This window comes from Mobula hypostoma, chromosome 19 (genome assembly GCF_963921235.1).
Source record: "Mobula hypostoma chromosome 19, sMobHyp1.1, whole genome shotgun sequence".
NCBI classification, from domain to species: Eukaryota; Metazoa; Chordata; class Chondrichthyes; order Myliobatiformes; family Myliobatidae; genus Mobula; species Mobula hypostoma.
In genome coordinates, this window is record NC_086115.1 from 19826036 (window position 1) to 19850868 (window position 24833).

The 24833-nt window shown below is 43.1% G+C and overlaps 1 protein-coding gene across 2 annotated transcripts in view; it reads right to left on the reverse strand.

The window, feature by feature from the left end:
* The window catches only part of tspan15 (tetraspanin 15), a 166156-nt gene that overhangs the window by 97359 nt on the left and 43964 nt on the right, over nt 1–24833 (reverse strand). For both annotated transcript variants that reach the window (XM_063071144.1, XM_063071146.1), the window contains exons 2-3: nt 17660–17845; nt 3282–3356 (exon numbers count right to left, since the gene is read on the reverse strand). In XM_063071144.1, coding sequence (XP_062927214.1) covers nt 3282–3356; nt 17660–17845 — 261 coding nt within the window. The remainder of the gene's footprint in view (nt 1–3281; nt 3357–17659; nt 17846–24833) is intronic.

Consider the following 24833-nt stretch of genomic DNA (forward strand, 5'->3'; position numbering starts at 1 on the left):
ATGAGAGGACCACGGTGAAAGGGAAGGCGGGGCCCTACAGGGAGGTGAAGGGCACATGAGCAGAAGAGAAGGCAGCATTGATGGTAGAGGAAGGGTGGTCCATTTTTTTTGAAGAAGGGGGCCATCAAAGATGTTCTGGAATGGGAAGCCTCATCCTGAGAGCAGATGCAGTAGATACAGAGGAACTGATAGAAAGGAACAGCATTTTTACAAGATACCAGGTGGGAAGAGGTATAGTCAAGGTCATTGTGAGAGTCAGTAGATTAATTAAAGATAACACTAGACAATCTGTGTCCAGAGATGGAGGCAGAGAGATTCACAAAGTGGAGAGAGATGGACCAAGTAAATTTGAGGGCAGGGTGGAAGTTGAAGGTAAAGTTGCTGAAATTGTTGAACTCATCATGGGTGCAGGAAGCAGCACCAATGCAGTCATCAACGTAGTGCAGAAAGAGTTGGGGAGTGTTACTTGTGTAGGCTTGGAACATGGACTATTCCACACAGCCAATGAAAAGGCAGGCCGAGGTGGGGCTTATGGCTACAGTTTGGGTTCGGAGAAAGTGGGAGGAGCTGGAAGAGAACTACTTTTGCCAGACAGAAGAAGGCGGTGGTGGAGGGTAACTGGTTAGGTCTGTTGTCTAGAAAGCAACAAAGAGCTTTAAATCCTTAGTGATGGGGTATAGGCGTACATAGAGATTGGGTATCCATAGTGAAAATGAGGCAATCAGAGCCAGGGAACTTAGAGCAATTGAAGAGATTGAGAGCATGTGAAGTGTTGTTTTTATAGGTGGGAAAAGGGGACAAAATGGAGTTGAGATGTGTAGAGACAAGTTCAGTGGGCAGGAACAGGTAGAAACAAATGGGTTACCTAGACAGTCAGGATTATGGATCTTGGGTAGGAGGTAGAAATAAGCAGTGCAGGGTAAGGGAACTATGAGGTTGGTGCAATAGATGGGAGATCTCCAGAGTCAATGAGGTTGGTGATGGTGTGGAGCTGTTGAAGGAATAAGTAAGAGGAGATGTCTGAGAATTGCTGCCTGGCCTCAGCAAGGTAGAGGTCAGTCAAACCAAACTACAACAGCATCCTCGCAGTCTGGAGACAGGTGATCTTCCGATCATTCCTGGACATGAGGAAGGAGAAAAACCAGTGGATAAAGGCATGGATCTGGTGGAGATAAAGTGTAGGTGAGTTCCTTAGCAGATAGTGGAAATTGAGGCCTGGAGCTGTGGCAGAGCAAGAGACAGGGTCTACAGGTATTGCCACATGGCAGAGAAGGTGCTCCATAGAATCTGGAGAGAGAAGTGTCAGGAGAAGCAGTCAATCGGATGAGATTATTGGTGGGTCCAAACTGGAGGCCATCCTTCGTTTGGTCTGCTGATCAGAACTATTCCAGATGCAGTCTCACTAGCATTCTAGTCAGCTGTGACATGATGTCCTAACTCTTGTACACAGTGCCTGTCCCTTGAAGGGGTGCCATATGCACTTCCTCGCCTTTCAGGGAACAATGTGATTGTACCCCAAGGTCTCTCTCTTCTACAATACTCGCCATTTACAAAGTCCTGCTTTGGTTTAATTTCCCAAAACGCATCACTTGGAACTTGTCCGCGTTAAATTCTATCTGCCATTCTTTTGCCCACTTTCCCAGTTGTTCAGTATTCAACTGTAACCTCAGACAACCTTCTTCTTTTTCCACTATACCACCAATTTTGTTGCCATCCATAAACTTACTAATCACGCTGCCTATGTTCTCATCCAAATCATAAGTATATCTGACAAACAACAGTGCATCCACATCGATGCCTGCTACGCACCACCTTTCACAGGCCTCCAATCTGAAAGACAACTCAGCACCATTACCCTTTGACTCTTTCTGCCAAATCCTCCCAATTGTGTCTAGCTCACCCTGAATCTCATGTGATCTCACCTCCCGGACCGAGTAGGCTGCTACGTTAGCGTAGCCGTTAGGGTGACGCTATCACTGCTCAGAGTGGCCCTTCCAGCCCTTCGCGCCACGCACCCAACAACCACTGACAGTTGCCATTAAGCCTAACCTAATTTACAGTGACCGATTAACCCATGAACCTGTACGTCCTTGGACTGTGGGGAGGGCACCACAGTATCTGTAGAAAGCCCACACTTTCCTCAGGGAGGGTGCACAGACTCCTTACAGAAGGCACTGGCGTTGAACTTCGGACTCCGATTCCCCGAGCTGTAACAGCGTTGCACTAACCACTACACTGCCGTGGTGACAGTTTTGTGAGAGAGACCTGCCTCCACCACCCATTCAGGCAGTGCATTCTAATGTTGAACGAAAAGTTCCTCCTCAGAGCCTCTAAAACTCTTACTCTTCTCTATGCCCTCTAGCTTTAGACTTCCAAGTACTGCCATTGGGAAGGGCTTTATACTGTCTATTCCCTCATACATTTGTACAACATTCATTCTTTCTGTCATTAATCTCCTTTCATTGATTCTGTTTTGCTTATTATTCTATTATGGACTTATTGAGTATGCCCTCAAGAAAATGAATCTCAGGGTCATATATAGTGACATATATATGTACTGTGATAATAAATTTACTTTGAACCTCTACTAAATTCCCCTCAGCCTTTTCCATTCCAGGTAAACTGTATTCAGCCTTGTAATGGAAGCACTCTATCCCAGACAACATCCTGGAGAGTTTTCTCTCTGCAATCTTCAGGCAATCACATCCTTCATACAGTGTAATGATCAAAACTGCTTTCAGTACTCTGGCTGTGGCCTTGCAAATCCTTTAGAAAATGTTGTACCATGTGCTCTAAACTTGTATATTCTATGACCTAGCTAATGAAGGCAGTATCGCGTCATCTACCTGGGATGCTGCCTTCAGAGGTCCTTGGATTTGTGACACAGTCTCCTCCTATGTTCCTCAATATTCCCTAGGCCTTACTGTTGGCTGTTGCTGTTCTTTATTGTCCCCCCAAAAATGCACCAACTCACACTAGGGAGAATTAAATTCCATCTTGTTCTGCCATATATCCATAATTGGAACTGGAACAAAACTGCCTGTTGTCAAAATCTAAAACAATGATTAGAAATGAGACCCAAATGTCTCCATTAAAAACTGGAAATGAAAGTCCATTTTGTGCTTTTTTTTTGTGTAGGATCATTCTAATTATCCAACAATATTAAGCAAAGGAAAAACAATAGCAAAATGGAGTATAAAAAGGTTAATGCAGAGCTTAACAATTCAAAGTCTGCTAATATGCATTATGATCAATTTAATGATGAGGTATTAATTACTTACCTGATTCCTGAAGATCAATGCTACGATTCCACCAATCAATTCAAGTATCAATCCAATTGCAAGTGTGCAGAGAAACTATGTAGAAAAAGAAAATAGTTCTGTCTTAGTCTTAAACTTAATAAATGCACCAATATTTTTAGAAATACTGTTTGTGGGTTCAGGAAGTGCAAGTGAGGTTTTGATATTGCTTTACACAGAATTGATAGATATTATAATTGCGTGAAGAAAAAAAAAATCATAGTAACATCTTAATGTCATTTTGGTTGACTACAATGTCTCTTATTATCAATATTCCACTTATAAAGCTGATATTTGCTTCTTTAGGTAAAGCATCGAATGGCTGCTGCAGCAACACAAGAAACTGAAGCAGTTCATTCAGCTTCTATCTACTCTGTCAAACCTCCTAAGAAATTTCTGTCTTAGTGTGCTTGCTTTCTCCTAAAGCGAACAAAGTATATCACTTTTCCTCAGAACAGGTCCCATGTGGTATAACTGCACTGTCTCTACCAGTTTCACCCCACCCCCCTCTCAGTTGTACTGCTCCACAAGTCAATGTGGTGAACTTTGAATAATGGAACTGAAGATAGTTGGAGCACTCCGCAGGTTCGCCTGCATCTAGAAATTGCATAACATAGCTTAACTCCTGTACTCGAATCCTTTTGCAATGAAGATCACCAAACTATTTACAGTACTATCCCAGCTGGCTGTTATATCATAGAGCCATACAAAAATACAGCACAGAAACAGGCTCTTTGGCCCATCTAGTCTGTGCTGAACCATTTACATGGCATACTCCTATTGACCTGTACTGGGACCATAGCCCTCCATACCCCCTACCATCCATGTACCTATCCAAACTTCTCTTAAACGTTGAAATCGAGCTCACATGTACCACCTGTGCTGGCAGCTCATTCCACACTCTCATGAACCTCAGAGTGAAGCAGCTTCCCCTTATGTTCCTCCTAAACTTTTCACCTTTCACTCTTAACCCCTAACCTCTAGTTGTAGTCCCACCCAATATCACCATGTTAACTCTCCATTACTCCTGTACAATAATGCCTAAGTTAGTAAGCTCTGAAAACTAACGTCTTTCAACCTCTCACCATACGAAAAAAGAATTAGGATCAGATTTCTAATGAGTGACATATGATGTGAAACGTCCAGGTTATTATTTTTCTGACAGAAGTGAATAACCTCACATCTTTACACATATTTCACCCGCCAAATATGCTTGAATTCAGTTGGTCTGTCAACATTGTTTTGGAGCCTCTCTGCATTCTCTTCACCGCTCACACTGACGCCCAGTTTTGTATCCTTTTCAAACCAAGATATATTACACTTGGTCCTCCTCTCTGTATCATGGAAAGAGCTGGTGCTCCAGCACTGATCTTTCCAATGCAAGAGATAAGACATCGGAGCCATATGCCATATGGCTCATCAAGTCTGCTCAGCCATTCAGTCATGGTTGATTTACTTTCCCTCTCAATCACTTTCTCCTGGCTTCTCCCTGAACCCTTTGGCACCCTAATTAATTAAGTACCTAAAAACCCGAGACTGGGTAAAATACATTTACAGAAAGCTAAGAGAGATGGAGGCTTAGCATTACCTAACTTTAGATTTTATTACTGGGCAATTAATATTCGACATATGAAATTCTGGTTACTTGACCAGGATATACTATCCATTCCTAAATGGGTAGCATTGGAATTACAATCTGTTCAGGGTTATACACTTGGCTCTATTTTAGGTTCCTCTCTTCCTTTTGATTTGAAATGCCTTAAACAGGTGTCTAACCCGATAGTTAAATATACCTTACGTATTTGGTTTCAATTCAGAAAATTTTTTGATCTTAATCAATTTAGGTTAGTGATTCCTATTTTAGGTAACATATTTTTTCCTCCCTCTTTTACGGATCGTGCTTTTCAAATTTGGAAGACTAAGGGTATTTCACGGTTTTTGGATTTATTTTTAGATGGTTCCCTTATGTCTTTTGAACAATTATCTAATAAATATAACTTATCAAGAATACATTTTTTTAGATATCTACAAGTTAGAAATTTCCTAAGTACTATACTTTCTTCCTTTCCAATGCTTCCTCCTACATACATTTTAGATACTATAATTAACCTTAATCCATGTCAGAAAGGTGCATCGGCTATGATTTATAATATTATTATGAAACTTAGGAAAGCTCCATTTAATAAGATTAGGGTAGATTGGGAACAGGAATTGGGGTTTATCATTTCCGTGGATGACTGGGGGCAGATTTTACAATTAGTCAATACTTCCTCTATCTGTGCTAAACATTCCCTAATTCAATTTAAAGTTGTTCATAGAGCACATATGTCCAAAGATAAGTTAGCGCGCTTTTATTCTCATATTAATCCTTTTTGTGATAGATGTCCGGGGCAGATAGCCTCTTTAACTCGTATGTTTTGGTCTTGCCCTACTCTGGAAACTTTTTGGAGAGACATTTTTAATATTATCTCCAAGGTATTGAATATAGATATCTCTCCTCACCCTATTACTGCTATCTTTGGACTACCTAAAATTTCCAGTAATCTCTCCCCTTCAGCCCGTAGAATGATTGCATTTCTTACTTTAATGGCGAAAAGATGTATCTTACAACATTGGAAAGAGCTCAATGCTCCAACTACCTTTTTTTGGTTTTCTCAGACGATATTATGCTTGAATTTGGAGAAAATTAGAAGCAATCTTTATGACTCCTCATTTAAATTTGAACAGACCTGGAGATCTTTTATTCAATATTTTCATTTAATGTAATATATACCCTTCTTGCTTTTTTTTTACTGTTTTTAATGGAGGTCGGGATTGAGGACGTGATTTTAAGTTTTTTAACTCTGTTTGGTTTCAAGTTAGCCCATTGCTTTGCTTTGCTTTTAGTTAGTTGCACGGTGGTTTTTTTGGGGTTTTTTTTTTCCTTTTCTCTATTGATATATATATAAAAATTAGTATACTATTATGTTACCTTGGTACGTTATGTTTAAATTACATTGTTTGTAGTATTTTTTTGTATTAATATCTTCTGTAATTTTATTATATTCTAACAGTGTATTAGTGCCTATATGGCTTACCTTTTTGTATTCTTATTCAATAAAAAGATTTAAAAAGAAAAGAAAGAAAGTACCTATCAACCTCCACTTTAAATATACCCAATGACTTGCCTCCACAGCCGTCTGTTAGCATTGAATTTCACAGATTCGCCATCCCCTGGCTATAGAAATTCCTCTTCATTTCTGTTCTAAAGGGATGTCCTTGTATTCTGAAGCTGTGCCCTCTGATTCTAGACTCTCCCACTGTTGGAAAATCCTCTCCATGTCCACTCTTTCCAGATCTTTCAATATTCGGTAGGTCTCAATTAGATTCTCCTTCATTCTTCTAAACTCCAAGAAGTACAGGCCATGAGCCATCAAACCCTCCTCATAAATTAGCCCTTTTATTCCAGGGATCATTCTTGAGAACCTCCTCTGGACCCTCTCCAAGGCCAGCACATCCTTTCTTAGATTTGGGGCCCAAAACTGCTCACAATACTCCAAATGTGCTCTGTCCAATGCCTTATAAAGCAACGACATGTCACTAGTCACAGCATTCCATTCAAAAGCTATCTTTTTATTCCTACCCACTGTTTTCTAAGCAGTCACAATCAATTATATTATTCCAATCTCACTTTCTCTAATTTTAATCAATAATCTTGTCTTTTGCACTTTATGAAAGGCCTCCTGAAGGTTGAAAAGCACCACTTATTCCCCCTTATCTAACCTATTAGTTACCAATTAGAAACAGTCAACCATTTGTTAAACATAATGCCACATTCTTAAATTCATGCTGATGCTACCACACTGATGTATATTATTATTTTAAGTTCACTGTCATCGTTTACTTATGATAAATTCTTCTCTACCACTCAGGCTAACTCATCTACAGTTCCATTTTCTCTCTATTCTCTCACTCACTTCTCTTAAGTAGTGAAGTTACATTTTCCACCTTCCAACCCGAGGAGACATTTTCTGTTTTCATTTCAGATTTCCAGTTTTGATTTTCAGGAACAGAATATTTGCTTAAATTTTCCGCTGCTTTCTATTCCTCAATTCAATTTCTTCCAGCTCAGTTTGTAAGAACCCACTTGAATTTTCACATATCTGAAATACTTTTCAGTCTATTTCATACTTCTGACTAGATAACTCTTCATCCCTGGTCTTCCTCTGCTGAAATCTGTATTTTTCAAGCCTAGTATTTTTTAGGCAGCATTATACCTTTCAGAACAAAGAGCTAGAACATTACAGCACAGTACTGGCCTTTCGTCCTATGATGTCATGCCAATCTTTTAACCCACTCTAAAATCAATTTAACCCTTCCCTTACTCATAACCCTCCATTAATATCCATGTGTCTATTGAAGAGTTTATTAAATGTCCGTAATGTATTTGTCTCTACTACCATCCTTGGCAGGTTATTCCACACACCCACGACTCTATGTGTAAAAAAGATTGCCTTCTGATATCCCCCTATATTTTCCTCCGATCAACTTAAAATTATGCTCCCCTCGTATTAGCCATTTCAGCCCTGAGGAAAAAAAAAATCTTGGCTATCCACTCAATCTATGCCTCTTATCATCTTGTACACTTTTATCAAGTCGCCTCTCATCTTCTTTTGCTCCAAAGACAAAAGCCCTAGCTCACTTAACCTCCACATCCTTCTATAATGAGATGATCAGAACTGAACACAGTGCGATCTAACCAGTTTTAGAGAGCTGCAACATTACCTCGTGACTCTTGAACTCAATTCCATGACTAATGAAAGCTAACATACCATACGCTTTCTTACCAGCCCTATCAACTTGTGTTACAACTTTGAGGGGTCTATGGATGTGAACCCCAAGATTGCTCTATTCCTCTAGACTGCTAAGGATCCTGCCATTAACCCTGTGTTCTGCCAGCAAGTTTAACCTTCCAAAGTGAATCACTTCACACTTTTCCAGTTGAACTCCATCTGCCACTTCTCAGCCCAGCTCTGCAAACTGTCAATGTCCCACTGTCATCTACAACAAAGCTCCACACTACCCACAATTTCACCAACCTTCATGTCATCTGAGGCCCTCCATTTGTCAGGGTTGACCATGGGTGATGTGTCCCAGCTGTCTATGTGATACACAAGCCAGGGCAGTATGATAATGGAGAGCAAGCTGTCGAATGTCATCTGCAAACTTAGTAATCCATCCTTCCATTTCCTCATCCAAGTCATTTATAAAAATCACAGAGATCAGGGGTGCCGGAACAGATCCCCAAGGAGCACCACTGGTTACCGACCTCCAGGCAAAATATGCTCTACCTATTACCACCTTATGCCTTCTATAAGCAAGCCAATTCTGAATCCACACAGCCAAGTTTCCCTGTATCCCATCCGTCCTGACTTTCACAATGAGTCTACCAAGGGGAACCTTATCAAAGATCTTACTAAATTCCATATACACTTCATCCACTGTTCGACCTTCATCAACGTCCTCAAAGAATTCATTCCACCTTGTGAGGCATGACCTGCCCCTCGCAAAGCCCATGCTGACTATTCCTAATCAGACTATACTTCCCCAAATGCTTGTAAATTCTGTCTCTAAGAATCTTCTCCAATAATTTGCCCACCACTGAGGTAAGACTCACTAGTCTAATTCCCAGGGTTATCCTACTCACTTTCTTGAACAAAGGAATAACATTTGCTACTCTCCAATCATCTGGTACCACTCCTGTGGCCAGTGAAGATGGGAAGATCATCACCAAAGGTGCAGCAATTTCTTCCCTCACTTCCTGTAGTAACCTGGTATATATCCTGTCTGGCCCCGGGGATTTATCAATCCTAATGTTTTTCAAAAGTTCCAGCACATCCTCTTTCTTAACGTCAACATGTTCCAGCATGTCAGCCTATTTTATGCTGTCTTCACAGACATCAAGGTCCCTCACACTAGTGAACATTGACCTTCCCTACCTCCTCTGGTTTAGGTACATGTTTCCTTTTCTATCCCTGATTGATCCTACCTGTGTTCAGACAGAGCTGAAAGAGCAAGGCTCCAGGTATCAAGACAACTACAATGTGGTCGCAGGAAGTGCAGTAATGATTACGGAATTACCTTGAGTCTGGGCTCATCTGAGGTCATGAGTGACTACAGCAGGGTCGTTCCAGAATTCATTAAAACAGCTGTGGATGAGTGTGTCCACCACTAAATCGTTCAGGGTTTTCCCCAATCAGAAGCCATGATGAACAATGAAATCCAGAACAGAGGCATTCAAGTCTGGAGATGAAGAATGCTACAAGAGGTGCAGGTATGATCTCTGGAAAGTGATCTCTTGGGCAAAGTGGAGATTCCAGACAATACTGGAATCAACGAGGGATGCTCAACAGCTGTGGTAGGGTTTGAATGCCATAACCTCCTACAAAGTTACAAAGTTAAACCTTGTGACATTTGGGACTGCAGGGCTTCACTTCCGGATGAGCTCAATGCTTTCTATGCTCACTCTGATCATCAGAACAGGCAGGAACCATCATGAACCTCCATGTCTTCCGATGATCCTTTGGTCTCAGCATCTGAAGATGACATGTGGGCTGCTTTCAAGAGAGTGAATCCAAGGAAAGCATCCGGTCCAGACAGAGTATCTGACTGAGTACTGAAGACCTGTGCTGACCAACTGGCTGGTCTACTCACAGACATCTTCAATCTCTTGCTTCGGCAAGTGATACCCACCTGGCAAGACTTCAATCGTACCGGTACCCGAGAAGAGTGTGGTAACTTGTTTAAATGACTGTCGCCCAGTGGCACTTGCACCCACAGTGATGAAGTGTTTCGAGACACTGGTATTGAAGCACGTCCTGTCTGAATGGTGACTTGGATCCACTCCAATTCGCCTACCGAAGCCACAGGTCTACAGCAGATGCCATCTCACTGGCTCTTCACACAATCCTGGAACATCTGGACAGCAAAGGTGCATACATCAGGATGCTCTTTATTGATTACAGCTCAGCGTTTATCTTCATCATCCCCTCAAAACTAATCAGTAAACTCCAAGATCTGGGCCTCACTACTCCCTTGTGCAATTGGATCCTGGATTTCCTGACTTGTAGACCTCAGTCAGTTTGAATTGGCAAACACATCTCCTCCACAATCTCCATCAGCACAGGGGCACCACAGTGATGTGTATTTAGCTCTCTGCTCTACTCGCTTTACCCCTATGACTGTGTGGCTAAGTACAGATACGAGTTTGCTGATGACACCACCGTTGCGGTCTATATCAAAGGTGGTGATGAATCAGCATACAGGATGGATATTGAGCATTTGGCTGGGTGGTGTAATAACAACTACCTCTCACTCACTGTCAATAAAACCAAGGAACTGATTGTAGACTTCAGGAGAGGGAAACCAGAGGTCCTTGAGCCAGTAATCATTGGAGGATCAGAGATGGAGAGGGTCAGTAATTTTAAATTCCTGAGTGTCACTATCTCAGAGGACCTGTCCTGGACCCATCATATACATATAATTACAAAGAAAGCACAAGAGTGCCTCTACTTCCTCAGGAGTCTGCAGAGATTTGGCATGTCATCAAAAACGTTGGAAAACTTATAGATGCGTGGTGGAAAGTGTGCTGACTGGGTGCATTACGGCCTGGAATGGGAACACCAATGCCTTTGGGTGGAAAATCCTTCAAAAGATAGTAGATTTGACTCAGTATATCATGGGTAAAGCCCTCCCAACCATTGAGCACATTACATGAAACACTGTCGGAGAAAAGCAGCATCCATCATCAAAGATCCTAATCACCCAGGCCATGTTCTTCTCTCACTGCTGCCATCAGGTAGAAGGTACAGGAGCCTCAGGACTGGCACCACCAGGTTCAAGAACAGTTACTACCCCTCAGCCATCAGGTTCTTGAACAAGCAACACACATCAAAGTTGCTGGTGAACGCAGCAGGCCAGGCAGAATCTCTAGGACGAGGTGCAGTCGATGTTTCGGGCCGAGACCCTTCGTCAGGACTAACTGAAGGAAGAGTGAGTAAGGGATTTGAAAGTTGGAGGGGGAGGGGGAGATCCAAAATGATAAGAGAAGACAGGAAGGGGAGGGATGGAGCCAAGAGCTGGACAGGTGATTGACAAAAGGGGATACGAGAGGATCATGGGACAGGAGGTCTGGGAAGAAAGACAAGGGGGGGGGTGGACCCAGAGGATGGGCAAGAGGTATATTCAGAGGGACAGAGGGAGAAAAAGGAGAGTGAGAGAAAGAATGTGTGCATAAAAAAGAGTAACAGATGGGGTACGAGGGGGAGGTGGGGCCTAGCGGAAGTTAGAGAAGTCGATGTTCATGCCATCAGGTTGGAGGCTACCCAGACGGAATATAAGGTGTTGTTCCTCCAACCTGAGTGTGGCTTCATCTTTACAGTAGAGGAGGCCGTGGATAGACATGTCAGAATGGGAATGGGATGTGGAATTAAAATGTGTGGCCACTGGGAGATCCTGCTTTCTCTGACGGACAGAGCGTAGATGTTCAGCAAAGCGGTCTCCCGGTCTGCGTCAGGTCTCGCCAATATATAAAAGGCCACATCGGGAGCACCGGACACAGTATATCACCCCAGCCGACTCACAGGTGAAGTGTTGCCTCACCTGGAAGGACTGTTTGGGGCCCTGAATGGTGGTAAGGGAGGAAGTGTAAGGGCATGTGTAGCACTTGTTCCGCTTACACGGATAAGTGCCAGGAGGGAGAGCAGTGGGGAGGGATGGGGGGGACGAATGGACAAGGGAGTTGCGTAGGGAGCGATCCCTGCGGAATGCAGGGGGGGGGAGGGAAAGATGGGTAAGGGAGGATTTCACATACATCTGCTCTCACTCTATCCTCCCGCCACCCCACTAGGAATAGGGTTCCCCTGGTCCTCACCTACCACCCCACCAGCCTCCGGGTCCAACATATTATTCTCCGTAACTTCCGCCACCTCCAACGGGATCCCACCACTAAGCACATCTTTCCCTCCCCCCCCCCCTGCATTCCGCAGGGATCGCTCCCTACACAACTCCCTTATCCATTCGTCCCCCCCATCCCTCCCCACTGATCTCCCTCCTGGCACTTATCCGTGTAAGCGGAACAAGTGCTACATATGCCCTTACACTTCCTCCCTTACCACCATTTAGGGCCCCAAACAGTCCTTCCAGGTGAGGCAACACTTCACCTGTGAGTCGGCTGGGGTGATATACTGCGTCCGGTGCTCCCGGTGTGGCCTTTTATATATTGGCGAGACCCGACACAGACCAGGAGACCACTTTGCTGAACATCTACGCTCTGTCCGCCAGAGAAAGCAGGATCTCCCAGTGGCCACACATTTTAATTCCACATCCCATTCCCATTCTGACATGTCTATCCACGGCCTCCTCTACTGTAAGGATGAAGCCACACTCAGGTTGGAGGAACAACACCTTATATTCCGTCTGGGTTGCCTCCAACCTGATGGCATGAACATCGACTTCTCTAACTTCCGCTAATGCCCCACCTCCCCCTCGTACCCCATCTGTTACTTATTTTTATGCACATATTCTTTCTCTCACTCTCCTTTTTCTCCCTCTGTCCCTCTGAATATACCCCTTGCCCATCCTCTGGGTCCCCCCCCCTTTGTCTTTCTCCCTAGGCCTCCTGTCCCATGATCCTCTTGTATCCCTTTTGCCTATCACCTGTCCAGCTCTTGGGTCCATCCCTCCCCCTCCTGTCTTCTCCTATCATTTTGGATCTCCCCCTCCCCCTCCAACTTTCAAATCCCTTACTCACTCTTCCTTCAGTTAGTCCTGACGAAGGGTCTCGGCCTGAAACGTCGACTGCACCTCTTCCTAGAGATGCTGCCTGGCCTGCTGTGTTCACCAGCAACTTTTATGTGTGTTGCTTGAGTTTCCAGCATCTGCAGAATTCCTGTTGTTTGCGTTTAAAAAAGGCTCTTGAACAAAATGGGATAACTACACTCATTTAAGGACTCTTTTATCTTGATATTTCATGCTCGTTATTAATTGCTACCTGTGTTTATTTTACCTGAATTTGAGCAGTTTATTTAGTTTACAGTTCTTGATGTTTACAGTTTACAGCTTCTGTTTACAGTTACTGTTCTATAGATTTGTCTAGTACGTCTGCAGAAAAAGAATCTCAGGGTTGTATCTGGTGACATGTATGTACTCTGATAATAAATTTTACTTTGAACTTTGAACTTCTTACCCTCACTCCTGTCATCCTCATGTATGTGTAGACCACCTTAGCATTTTCCTTAATCCTACTTACCAATACCTTCTCATGTTGCCTTCCAGCTCTCCTGAGCCTAATCTTCAGCTCTGGCTAACCTGTAACTCTCTATGACCCTGTATGATCTTTGCTTCCTAAACCTGAAGTTCTTCCTAAAGCTAAACTTCTTTCTTCTTCTTGACCAGATGTTCCACATCTCTTGTCAACTATGAGGCAAGGATGTCACCAGAGAAAGGATATTGGTTTCATCCCACCACCCTTCCCCTGCCTCAATGGGACCAACCTATCCAGATCTCCATGCAATTGCTCCCTAAACAACCTCCATATTTCCATTGTACAGCCTGAGTAAATCCGTTCCCAATTTATGCGCCCAAGTTCCTGCCGAATAGCATCATAATCTCCCTCCGCCAATTAAAAACTTTCCCTTATCACCTGGTCCTTGCCCTCTCCAAGGCTAATGGTATGGCACAGGTCAGGGAGTTGTCACTATCTCCAAAATGCTCATCCACCAAGACATCTGACACCACGATGGCCACAATGTCATAGGTCCATCACCCTTATTTCTGATACTTCCTGCATTAAAATGGACACATTTGAAACCATCCCACTGACTGTAATTTTGCCCTGTCAATTGCCTATCCATCCTCACAGTCTCTCTACATGATGCATCTACCTGCACACCAACTGCCCCATTTTCTGACCCATTACTCTGATTCCCATCCCCCTGCCAAAGTGGTTTAAACCCTAGTAGAAAACCTGCACACATGGAAATTGGTCCCCCTCTCGTTTAAATGTAACCTGTCCTTTTTGTATAGGTCATATCTTCCCCAGAAGAAAGCCCAATGATCCACGAATCTGAAATCCCATCCCCTGCACAAATGCCTCCGTCACACATTTATCTGTCAAATCATCCTATTTGCTCACCTTCCCCCTTTAGAATGCTGTGGACTTGATTTGAGATGTCCCTGACCCTGGCACCTGGGAGGTAACATATAGTACATACCTTCTGGGTATCTCTTTCACATCCACAGGATCTCCTGTCGGCTTCCCTAACTGTTGAATCTCTATCACCATGGCATTCTTCTTCTCCACCCTTCCCTTCTGAGCCACAGAACCAAACTCTGTGCCAGGGATCTGGTCACTGCAGCTTTTCCCTGGTAAGATGTCTCCCCCAACAGTGTTATTGAGGGGAATGGCCACAGAGGTACTCTGCTCTATTTACCTATTCCCTTTCCCTCTCCTGTCACCCAGCCATCTGCCTCCTGCAACTTAGGGATGACTACCTCCCTGTAGCTCCTACCTATCCCCTCCTCATTTTCCCACATGAGCTGTGGGCCACCCAGTTGCAGCTCTAGTTCCCTAACATGGCTTGTAAGGAGATGCAGCTGGATGAACCTTGTGCAGATGTAGCAATCAGGGAGACGGGAGGTCTCCCAAAGTTCCCACATCTGACATGAGGAACACCCCCTGATCCTGGATCCATCCCACCAGCCTTGTAAGGCACTATGAGACAACAAAAGAAAGGCATTTACCTTTATTTATCCCTAACACCTTGCATGATCACACCTTCCATCACTTACCCTATCTGAGACCTTTACTATTGTTCTCTCTTTCCTTCCTTTTTTCTCTGTATCTACGAACTTGTTCATCTCTAAATTTTCTCAAATCTCAAAGAAAAAATCATTGACTTGTAACAACACCTTTCTCACTCCACAGATGCTGCCGGGTCTGCTGAGTATTTCTAGATTTTACAGTTTTTACTTCAATATTTTCAAAGTTTACTGATGATACTAAACAATTCAGCAGAGCGGAGGATATAAGGAAGGTTCAGAGGATATAGACAAGCTAAATAAGTGGTGAGAATATGACATATGGAATATAATGAGGAAATTTGTGAAGTCATCTATCTCCATTGAGAAAACAGAATTGCACACTAAAGATTAAAAATTAGCTTTATTCATCACATGTACATCGAAACATCAAAACCTACAGTGAAACACGTGGTCAGAATACGTGCTTGGGGGGGGGCAGCCCACAAGTGGTGCCACACTTCCGACGCCAATGTAGCATGCCCATAACTTACTAACTTGGAGTTAGGAATGTGGGAGGAGACTGGAGCACCCGGAGGAAACCCACACAGTCATGGGGAGAGTGTGCAAACTCCTTACAGACACCGGCGAGAACCTTGAAATGGTGACAGGCTGAGGAATGTTGGTGCTCAAAGGGACCCAGGACCTTATGCACAACTAACTGGAAAGTAACGCGCAGCAAGCAGGTGGGAAGGCTTGTGATATGCTGCCCTTTAAGAGAGGATTTGAATAGAGCTAAAGGTATCCTGCTGCAGTTACTGTATATAGGATTGTGTTGACATGTACCTAGCTTGAAAACAGGATGTACTCGCCTCGGAGAGGGTGCTATAAATGTTCACAGATTTGATTCCAGGGATGACAGGCTTTCCATACGAAGAGAAATCTGTATTTTCTAGAATGAGAGGTGAAATATTGTACTTTAGAATATTCTTACAGTGCTTGACCAGGTACTCTGTGTCTTTGACCAAAATATCCTAATACTGTATGTGTATTGGCAATGCACTCATGTGTCAGTTTAAATTAAACACTCCACTTTTTTCTGAGGGACTAGTTAGGAAGTCAAGTCAATCTGCATAAATTTATTTAGATTATTGGTGTAAAATATTTCAATCCTTATCCTGCAAGAGTATTTTTTAAAATTTCACATAAATTCACCATTGGATGTAAATGTATAAGGTGAATAAAGTTGATCCCTGAAATGGATATAAGTCAGAACAGTATTGTATCAAAGTTATCTAAGTTTTCCTTATGTTAAACATCTGCAAAAGAAAATCAATTTATGAACAACTGATTATATAGCTGTAGTGCATTAAAAATCTAAGATAAAACCTATCATTGCCTTTGTTAGACCAGGAGAGAAAAGAATTTGACACAAATATATTTAATGTACATTAGATAACATTACCATTTCCAAACAACTAAAAATGACCAGTTATTATATTTCAAGAATTTTCCTTCTAATGCAATCAACCTTTTCTAAAAATACAAAATGATTTCCGGCAAAACCTTGTTTAGCAGAATAATCAAATAATGTTCTTTTTATGAGCACACAAAAAAGATAACAACTCCAATATCAGACAGGACATGTGAAATTGGTAATTGGTTCTGAGGTGCAGCAGATGTTTATATTCATGACCTTAGCAGCAATGACTTCTATTTCACATCATTATCACCTGAACTTCCCTTGATCTGAGCGTAGCATTCAAGACGATGTTGCAAAAACAAAGGAGCTGGTTGTGGATTACAGGAGGAATGGAGACAGGCTAACCCCAATTGACATCAATGGACCTGGGATTGAGAGGGTAAACAGCTTTAAATTCCTCGGCATCCACATCACCGAGGACCTCATGTGGTCTGTACACGCCAACTGTGTGGTGAAAAAGGCACAACAGTGCCTCTTTCACCTCAGACGGTTGAAGAAGTTTGGCATGGAGCCCCAGATCCTAAGAACTTTCTACAGGGGCACGATTGAGAGCATCCTGACTGGCTACATCACTGCCTCGTATGGGAACTGTACTTCCCTCAATCGCAGGACCCTGCAGAGAATGGTGCGGACAGCCCAGCGCATCTATGGATGTGAACTTCCCACTATTCAGGATATTTACAAAGACAGGTGTGTAAAAAGGGCCCAAAGGATCATTGGGGACCCAAGTCACCCCAACCACAAACTGTTCCAGCTGCCACTCTCTGGGAAACAGTACCGCATCAGAAAAGCCAGGACCAACAGGCTCCGGGACAGCTTCTGCCATCAGGCCATCAGACTGATTAATTCATGCTGACACAACCGTATTTCTGTTATATTGACTGTCCTGTTGTACACACTATTTATTATAAAATACTATAAATTGCACATTGAACATTTAGACGGAGTCGTAACGCAAGGATTTTTACTCCTCGTGTATATGAAGGATGTAAGTAACAAAGTCAATTCAATTCAATTCAAAGTGAGCAGGTTACTTTGAAACAAAGTACAGAGGTGAAAGTTCAATGCAAAAACAAGTTATAAATAGAGAATATCTTACCACATTAAGAAGACACAAGTTATCCCGGAGAGATGCTAGAACACCGATGAAGGAAACCACAAACATCAGAATTCCGAGGACAATCAGGATTACAGCCGGAGCCAGAAAGACACCTTGCAATGTTTTGTACTTTTGTCTTTCAACCTCTGCATATATCCCAATGCACAGGATCAATCCTCCTATTATCTGAAAAACAACACATTAAAATACATTGGTATAAAATAGCAATGTGGAATTCTGTTTTTGCAAAGATCAATTGCATCCAAATATGTCCACTGTCCTATATACTCTGGGCACAAGGATGATGCCCCGCCAGGATTCTTGCAAATCTGCTTTTCAGCTTGCCAATAATTAGTTGAAACTGCCACTTAATGGTCCTGTTTATGAATCATAGTGAGACACGGCATGAGGACAGGCCCTTCTCAATCCACTGAGCCTACGCCAACCATTAAGCACACACTTTATACTAATCACATGCTATTGCATCTCAGTGTGATTATATCACTCCTTATCTGAAATCTGCATTTTTCGTTCTCTGCATGTTGCAGCACTGTACTTGATGTTACCCTGTTAGTTTTCAGTTTACCTAGGTTCCTATTATGTCACCTGTTAATCAGAAGGTGGAGCATTTCAAACAAAGAGGTCCACTGAGTAAAGGTCGATTATTCTAAGGCAGCAAGGGCATAATTAAAATACCATAATGCCAGATAGAACTTCATCACAGATTTGTAAAGACAGGGATGTAATTATTAACTTAGAACCATTTGAATTTAGATGAATCTCCAATATGAAAAAAATCAAAGCCAAACTTAAAAGCAGGCTTTAGACAGACACAACAAAAATTCGGAGGGGCAGTCAAAGATGTTCCATTGGCTTGTAAGAGCAGTTGTAGAGATCAGATAAAACTCCAAAGCTTATTGACAAGAAAATTTGTTATCTGCAGTGTAGCAATGGAGAAAGCAGGAAATACAAACAGAAGATCGCAGAACCCACCAGGGCTGCACTGCAGGACCTCATGAGGAGAAGGGAAAGGTCAGAAAGGAGTTAACTGCATTAATATTAGATTTCTCCCATGTGACTACCTAAGAATAGAGGTGATTATTGAACAAAACAGTGTGGGTTAAAACGTGAGCTAAGATATACTGAAGATTCTGAAATATCATGAAGGACCGGTACAAATATCACCAACAGAGACTGTAAGTGAAATTTTAAAAAAGGCATAAGGAAGAGGAGGGCATCACTGGTGATGATTTAGCAAAGATGGAATCAGAAACCACAGTGAATTAGGCAGATGAGCCATTTCCCAAAAGAGCCCTGCAGCAGGAATCTGGGACTGGCATGCCAACTTTTTAACAAGCCCTTTTGACAATGATTGACAAGTCATGAGAAACAATGCAATAATTACAAAAAAAACCCAAAAACAACTTTTGACAATCCTTCTGTAGATATTTAGCTCCCTGAAAGTGGAGATACAGGGAAACAGGGTGGTGAAGAAAGTGTTTGGCTTGCTTACCTTCCTTGGTCCCTAGATTGAATATAAGAGCTTGAGCTGTACAAGACTTTGGCCACATTGTACTTGGAATAGTGTGTGCAGTTCTAGGCACCTGGTTATAAGAAGGATGTCATTAGGCTGGAAAGGCCACAGAAAATATGACGTGGTAGCATCAAGTATGTTTCCGGAACTGGATAGGCTGGGAATGTAGGAGGCTGAGGGTGACCTTGGAGAGGTTTGTAATGTGGGGGTTAGATAAGGTGAATCGTCACAATCTTCTTCTCAGAGTAGGGAAATCTAAAACTACAGGGTATTGGTTTGAGTTGAGAGGGAGAAGAATCTGAAAGGGATCTGAAGGGCAACTTCTTTTTACAAACAGTGTGGTGGAATGATCAATGAGATGTGAGTACAAATACAACACGAGGCTTGAGGACCAGGTGGCCTAATTCTGTTCTTTTCTTGGGTTCTTTGGTTCTTCTTGTGACTCCTGCCACTGAGCCTCCATCAGTCACCCCACAGCACTGATATTCAGAGCAAATTCTATTCATGTAAGTCTTAATGATGGTGTAGAGTTACTATAACCACTTCATGTAGTCACTCCATTTCCGTGTTTGATGTGTCTGTTTGTGAAGCCCCACACCTGATAACAATTCATCAAGCAGTCTTATAGCTATCAAGTAGTACATTTAGCAATGTATCCTGTAGACTTCACACAGGATCAGTAGAACTCCTGTATTACTGCTCAAGGATAACAAAGTACAGTATACTTTATTTTGAGAGTTAAGGCTGTACCATGTGATGCATAATAAATCCAGGCACTGATTTAACACAGGTGTGGTGTAAGAAATTGCATGTTCTCCATGTGACTGTGTGGGCTTCTCTCAGTTTCCTCCAACACTCCAAGGTCACGCTTGCATGTTACTCATTATGGTAAATTGTCCATGGTGTAGTTGGAAAACAGGAGAATCGGTGAAGAATTGATGGGCATACAGAGAGAACTGGTTGCAGGGAGATCAATGGGGAATGGGCTCTGAGTCTAGCATAGGTTTAATGGGCCAAATGGCCTCCTTCCCGGTCATAAGGAATTATGATAAATATTAAATGGACGATTCCTTATTATCCCGGAGGGTGAAACTTCAACTCACTATCTAACGCAAGAGTTTTTCTTGTTTCAATAAGATCCTTCTCCTTCTTGTGAAAGAGCGTAGCCCCAACTATGCAATCATCCCTCTTAGCCCACTGCCTCCGAGAGTGAGAGAAACAAAACTCAACGCACCAGGGAGTACTTGGGCGGAAGAACTGCAAGACTGTGGACTGACTGCACAGCATTGCATTTCGGCTGGATCGTTCATTTTTGACCAGCCAGGAAGACATGGGATGAATTGTCTCCTTCTGGCACATCATTCCTCTATGATTTAAAGAATTCTAAGACGATTCATCCTGGGACCCAATTTAGTGAAGCTTTTCCTGAACTCCTTCCAATACAAGTAAATCATTCATTACATAACATGACCAGACTTGTACTTAATAGTCCAGGTGTAGTCAGCAGCAATGGTTTCTTCTTTTGGAACTCCATCCTCTTTGCAATATGAGCCAAGATTCCAACCACAGATCTCTCTCCATTCCACCGTCCTCAATTTCTGTGATATTCTGCTTTTCTATTCTTCCTACTAAAACTGGATAATCTCACATTTATAAGCTCTGTTACATTTTGCCCTTTCACTTAATCTATCTTCGTCCCTTTGCAGGGCCTGCATTCTCCTCAGAATTTACTTTCCCTCCTGTCTCTGTATCGTTGAGAAAATGGTATACTAATTTCTTTCGTGTAGTCTGTAAATAGTTGAGGCCCCCACGCTAATCCCTGTTGCATGCTACATGATAAAGCTTCCATTCAGCAAATAGGCTGCTTCTGCTGATTCTGTTAATGAGCCAATTTGCTATCCATGCTAATACATTCACCCAAAACCATAAACGGTAAGATGGTGACGCACTCAGACACACAGCAACACTGGGTACAACCAACCAATTAATTGTTTGTCCTTCATGTCCTTTTTCACAATCGCAAGACACTGCTGGTTATCAAGAATATCAAGTTCTACAAGTCCTGACGAAGGGTCTCGGCCTGAAACGTCGACTGCACCTCTTCCTACAGATGCTGCCTGGCCTGCTGCGTTCACCAGCAACTTTTATGTGTGTTACAAGTACCACTAGTGAGTTGCTCGATAGTAGGGGAGCTAGATTTGTTGTGCACCGTGTTGTAACCTGTTTGCGCCACCAGGAGAAGAGGTGGTGTATAGAGGTGGTGTGTGGTTGAATGGATGGTGTAGGTGATTGTCTTAGACACCTTTCTTGTGATCGTAGGACCCTGTCGGACACTGGTAATGTAGAATATGTGAGTCCTGTCAAGGGGCTTCGGCCTGAAACGTCAACTGTGCTCTTTTCCATAGATGCTGCCTGACCTGCTGAGTTCCTCCAGCATTTTGTGTGTGTTGCTCAGATTTCCAGCATCTGCAGACTTTCTCTTGTTTGTGAGTCTGATCCACTGGTTCATTGGGGAGACCAACGGCTGCATGGCCTTGGCTGTGGTGCAGACCAGGCCTCAGGCCTCGGGGTCGCCTGCTGTGACTGCCAAGGAAGGAGTTGCCAGACTGGCTGCATGTCGCTGGATTCTGTATTGGGTTGGGGCTAGCCCCTCCCAACAGTGCTGCCCTCTAGTGTTCACTCGATGGAAGACAAGCTGGATGGAATTGGTCTGCAGCTGCACTGCGCGGTATGAGAAACTGCTGCAGCTATGTTCTTGCAGAAACGTGGCTCCAGGCCAACATCCATGCACCATAAATCTACAGGCCATGACACTCAGGGACTTGGGCTATATTATTTATTTATTTGTAACTGTATATTTTCTGCTATCATAATTGCATATGCTATATGAGCTGTAAGCTGTGTGTAACTGTTGATAATATGCTTTGCACTCGGTGTTATTTTTTGTAACACCAATACATTAAACTAATTGGAAGAAATACAAGGGCGCCTGGAATGTGAGTCATATAACATGAATTATTTAATAAACAAAGAATGCTTATTCAAACGATATATTTACAATATTACTTAAATATTAAATACACAACACTCCTCCCTGCTTAGCTACAAAATCCAACTCAATATAGAATGCATTTCAACTTTTATAATATATATACAATATACTATATAATACAACCACTATATAGACATCCACAGCATAGTAAATTTTAAATTGTCCCATTCAGGCCTAAAGGTTTAATCGCTGGGGAGGATTTCTTACTCTTGTGGGATAAAGTCTTTCCTGACAAGGTGATTCACTTTGCTTGTCAGGAGAGACTTGTGGCTGTGAAACAATCGCAGGTTCTGGGGCCTCCTCCCTGGTGGTTGTAGGAGTTGACTCTGGGACTGCAGGAGGAGGCTCTGACAGTTCTCGACACCTTTCTTCTGGAAGTGTCAGCATCTCGAACAGTGCATGGCAAGCTTCACTGGACAATGTGGATCAGAATGTGTGAGTACAGTGTCTGGCGTCACCATTTCCTTCACCTTTTGGAAAGCCACTTCACACTACTTTGTCCATTGCCATTTCTTCCCGTTCTGTAGTAATGAGTTCAAGGGGTCGAGCACAGTAGCCAGGTTTGGCTGTTATATTAATTGACATTCCTAAAATGGACCGCACCTGTGACACATCCTTTGGCTTTAGGGCATCCACTATTGCTTCATTTTTATCAGCATACTTGTGTAAGCTACACGGAATCTGGGCGTGAACTCCGGAAAGCTATTAAGGGCGCCTAGAGGCAATATCGAGCCAAGTTGGAAGCCCAGGCTAACCAGAGGGATGCCAGTAGACAATGGCAGGGTCTAAATGAGATCACTGGGCGCAAAGGAAAGGCTGGGAATATCAATAACTGCGGCGCTTCTCTTCCTGATGAACTTAAAGTATTCTACGCAAGATTCGAACAGAAGAGGAGTGTCCTGCTCCCTCCGGATGAACCGGACCTGGTGGCATCGAGATTCATCGTCACCGAGGACATTAGAAGGGCCTTCCTGAAGATAAATCCAAGGAAGGTGACAGGCCCAGACGGCCTCCCGGGACGGGTTCTCCGGGCCTGTGCAAGCGAGCTAGCTGAAGTGTTTGCTGACATCTTCAACTGCTCCTTGCTTCAGTCTAAGATCCCCTCATGTTTTAAGAAGGCAACGATAATCCCAGTGCCGAAGAAGAGCAAGGTGGCATGCCTGAATGACTATCGACCTGTGGCTCTGACATCAATTGCTATGAAGTGCTTTGAGAGATTGGTTATGGCACACATCAACCACAGCCTACCGGTCAACCTCGATGCTTTGCAATTCGCCTACCGGAGCAACAGGTCAATGGCAAATGCCATCTCTCTGGCCCTACGTTCCTCCTTAGAACACCTGGAGAATAAAGACGCATATGTAAGCCTCCTTTTCATTGACTACAGCTCTGCCTTTAATACCATCATTCCAAATAAACTGATTCCTAAGCTCCGGAACCAGGGCCTTAGCACTCAGATCTGCAGCTGGATCTTCAACTTCCTCACAGACAGGACCCAGGCTGTAAAAACAGGGGACAAGCTCTCCTCTACAATCACTCTGAGCACCGGTGCCCCACAAGGCTGTGTACTCAGTCCCCTGCTGTACTCACTGTACACCCATGATTGTGTAGCCAAGTTTCCATCAAACTCAATATATAAGTTTGCTGATGACACAACAATTGTAGGCCGTATCTCGGGTAATGATGACTTTGAGTACAGAGAGGAAATTAAGAACCTGGTGGCATGGTGCAAAGACAATAACTTATCCCTCAACGTCAGCAAGACGAAGGAATTGGTTGTTGACTTCAGAAGGAGTAGTGGACTGCACAACCCAATTTACATCGGTGGTGCGCAAGTGGAACAGGTCAAAAAGCTTTAAGTTCCTCGGGTTCAATATCACAAATGACCTGACTTGGTCCAACCAAGCAGAGTTCACTGCCAAGAAGGCCCACCAGTGCCTTTACTTCCTGAGAAAACCTAAAGAAATTTGGCCTGTCCCCTAAAACCCTCACTAATTTTTATAGATGCACCGTAGAAAGCATTCTTCTAGGGTGCATCACAACCTGGTATGGAAGTTGTTCTGTCCAAGACCGAAAGAAGCTTCAGAAGATCGTGAACACGGTGCAGCACATCATACAAACCAATCTTCCGTCTGGGGACGCACTTTACACCGCACACTGTCGGAGCAGTGCCACCAGGATAATCAAGGACACGACCCACCCAGCCAACACACTTTTTGTCCCTCTTCCCTCCAGGAGAAGGCTCGGGAGCTTGAAGACTCGTATGGTCAGATTTGGGAACAGCTTCTTTCCAACTGAGATAAGACTGCTGAACGGATCCTGACCTGGATCTGGGCCGTACCCTCCAAATATCCGGACCTGCCTCTCGGTTTTTTTGCACTACCTTACTTTCCATTTTTCTATTTTCTATTTATGATTTATAATTTAAATTTTTAATATTTACTAATTTTTACTATTTTTATTATTTAATATTTGTAATCCAGGGAGTGGGAAGCGCAGAATCAAATATCGCTGTGATGATTGTACGTTCTAGTATCAATTGTTTGGCAACAATAAAGTATAAAGTATAATCCCTGTGTGTCAATGAT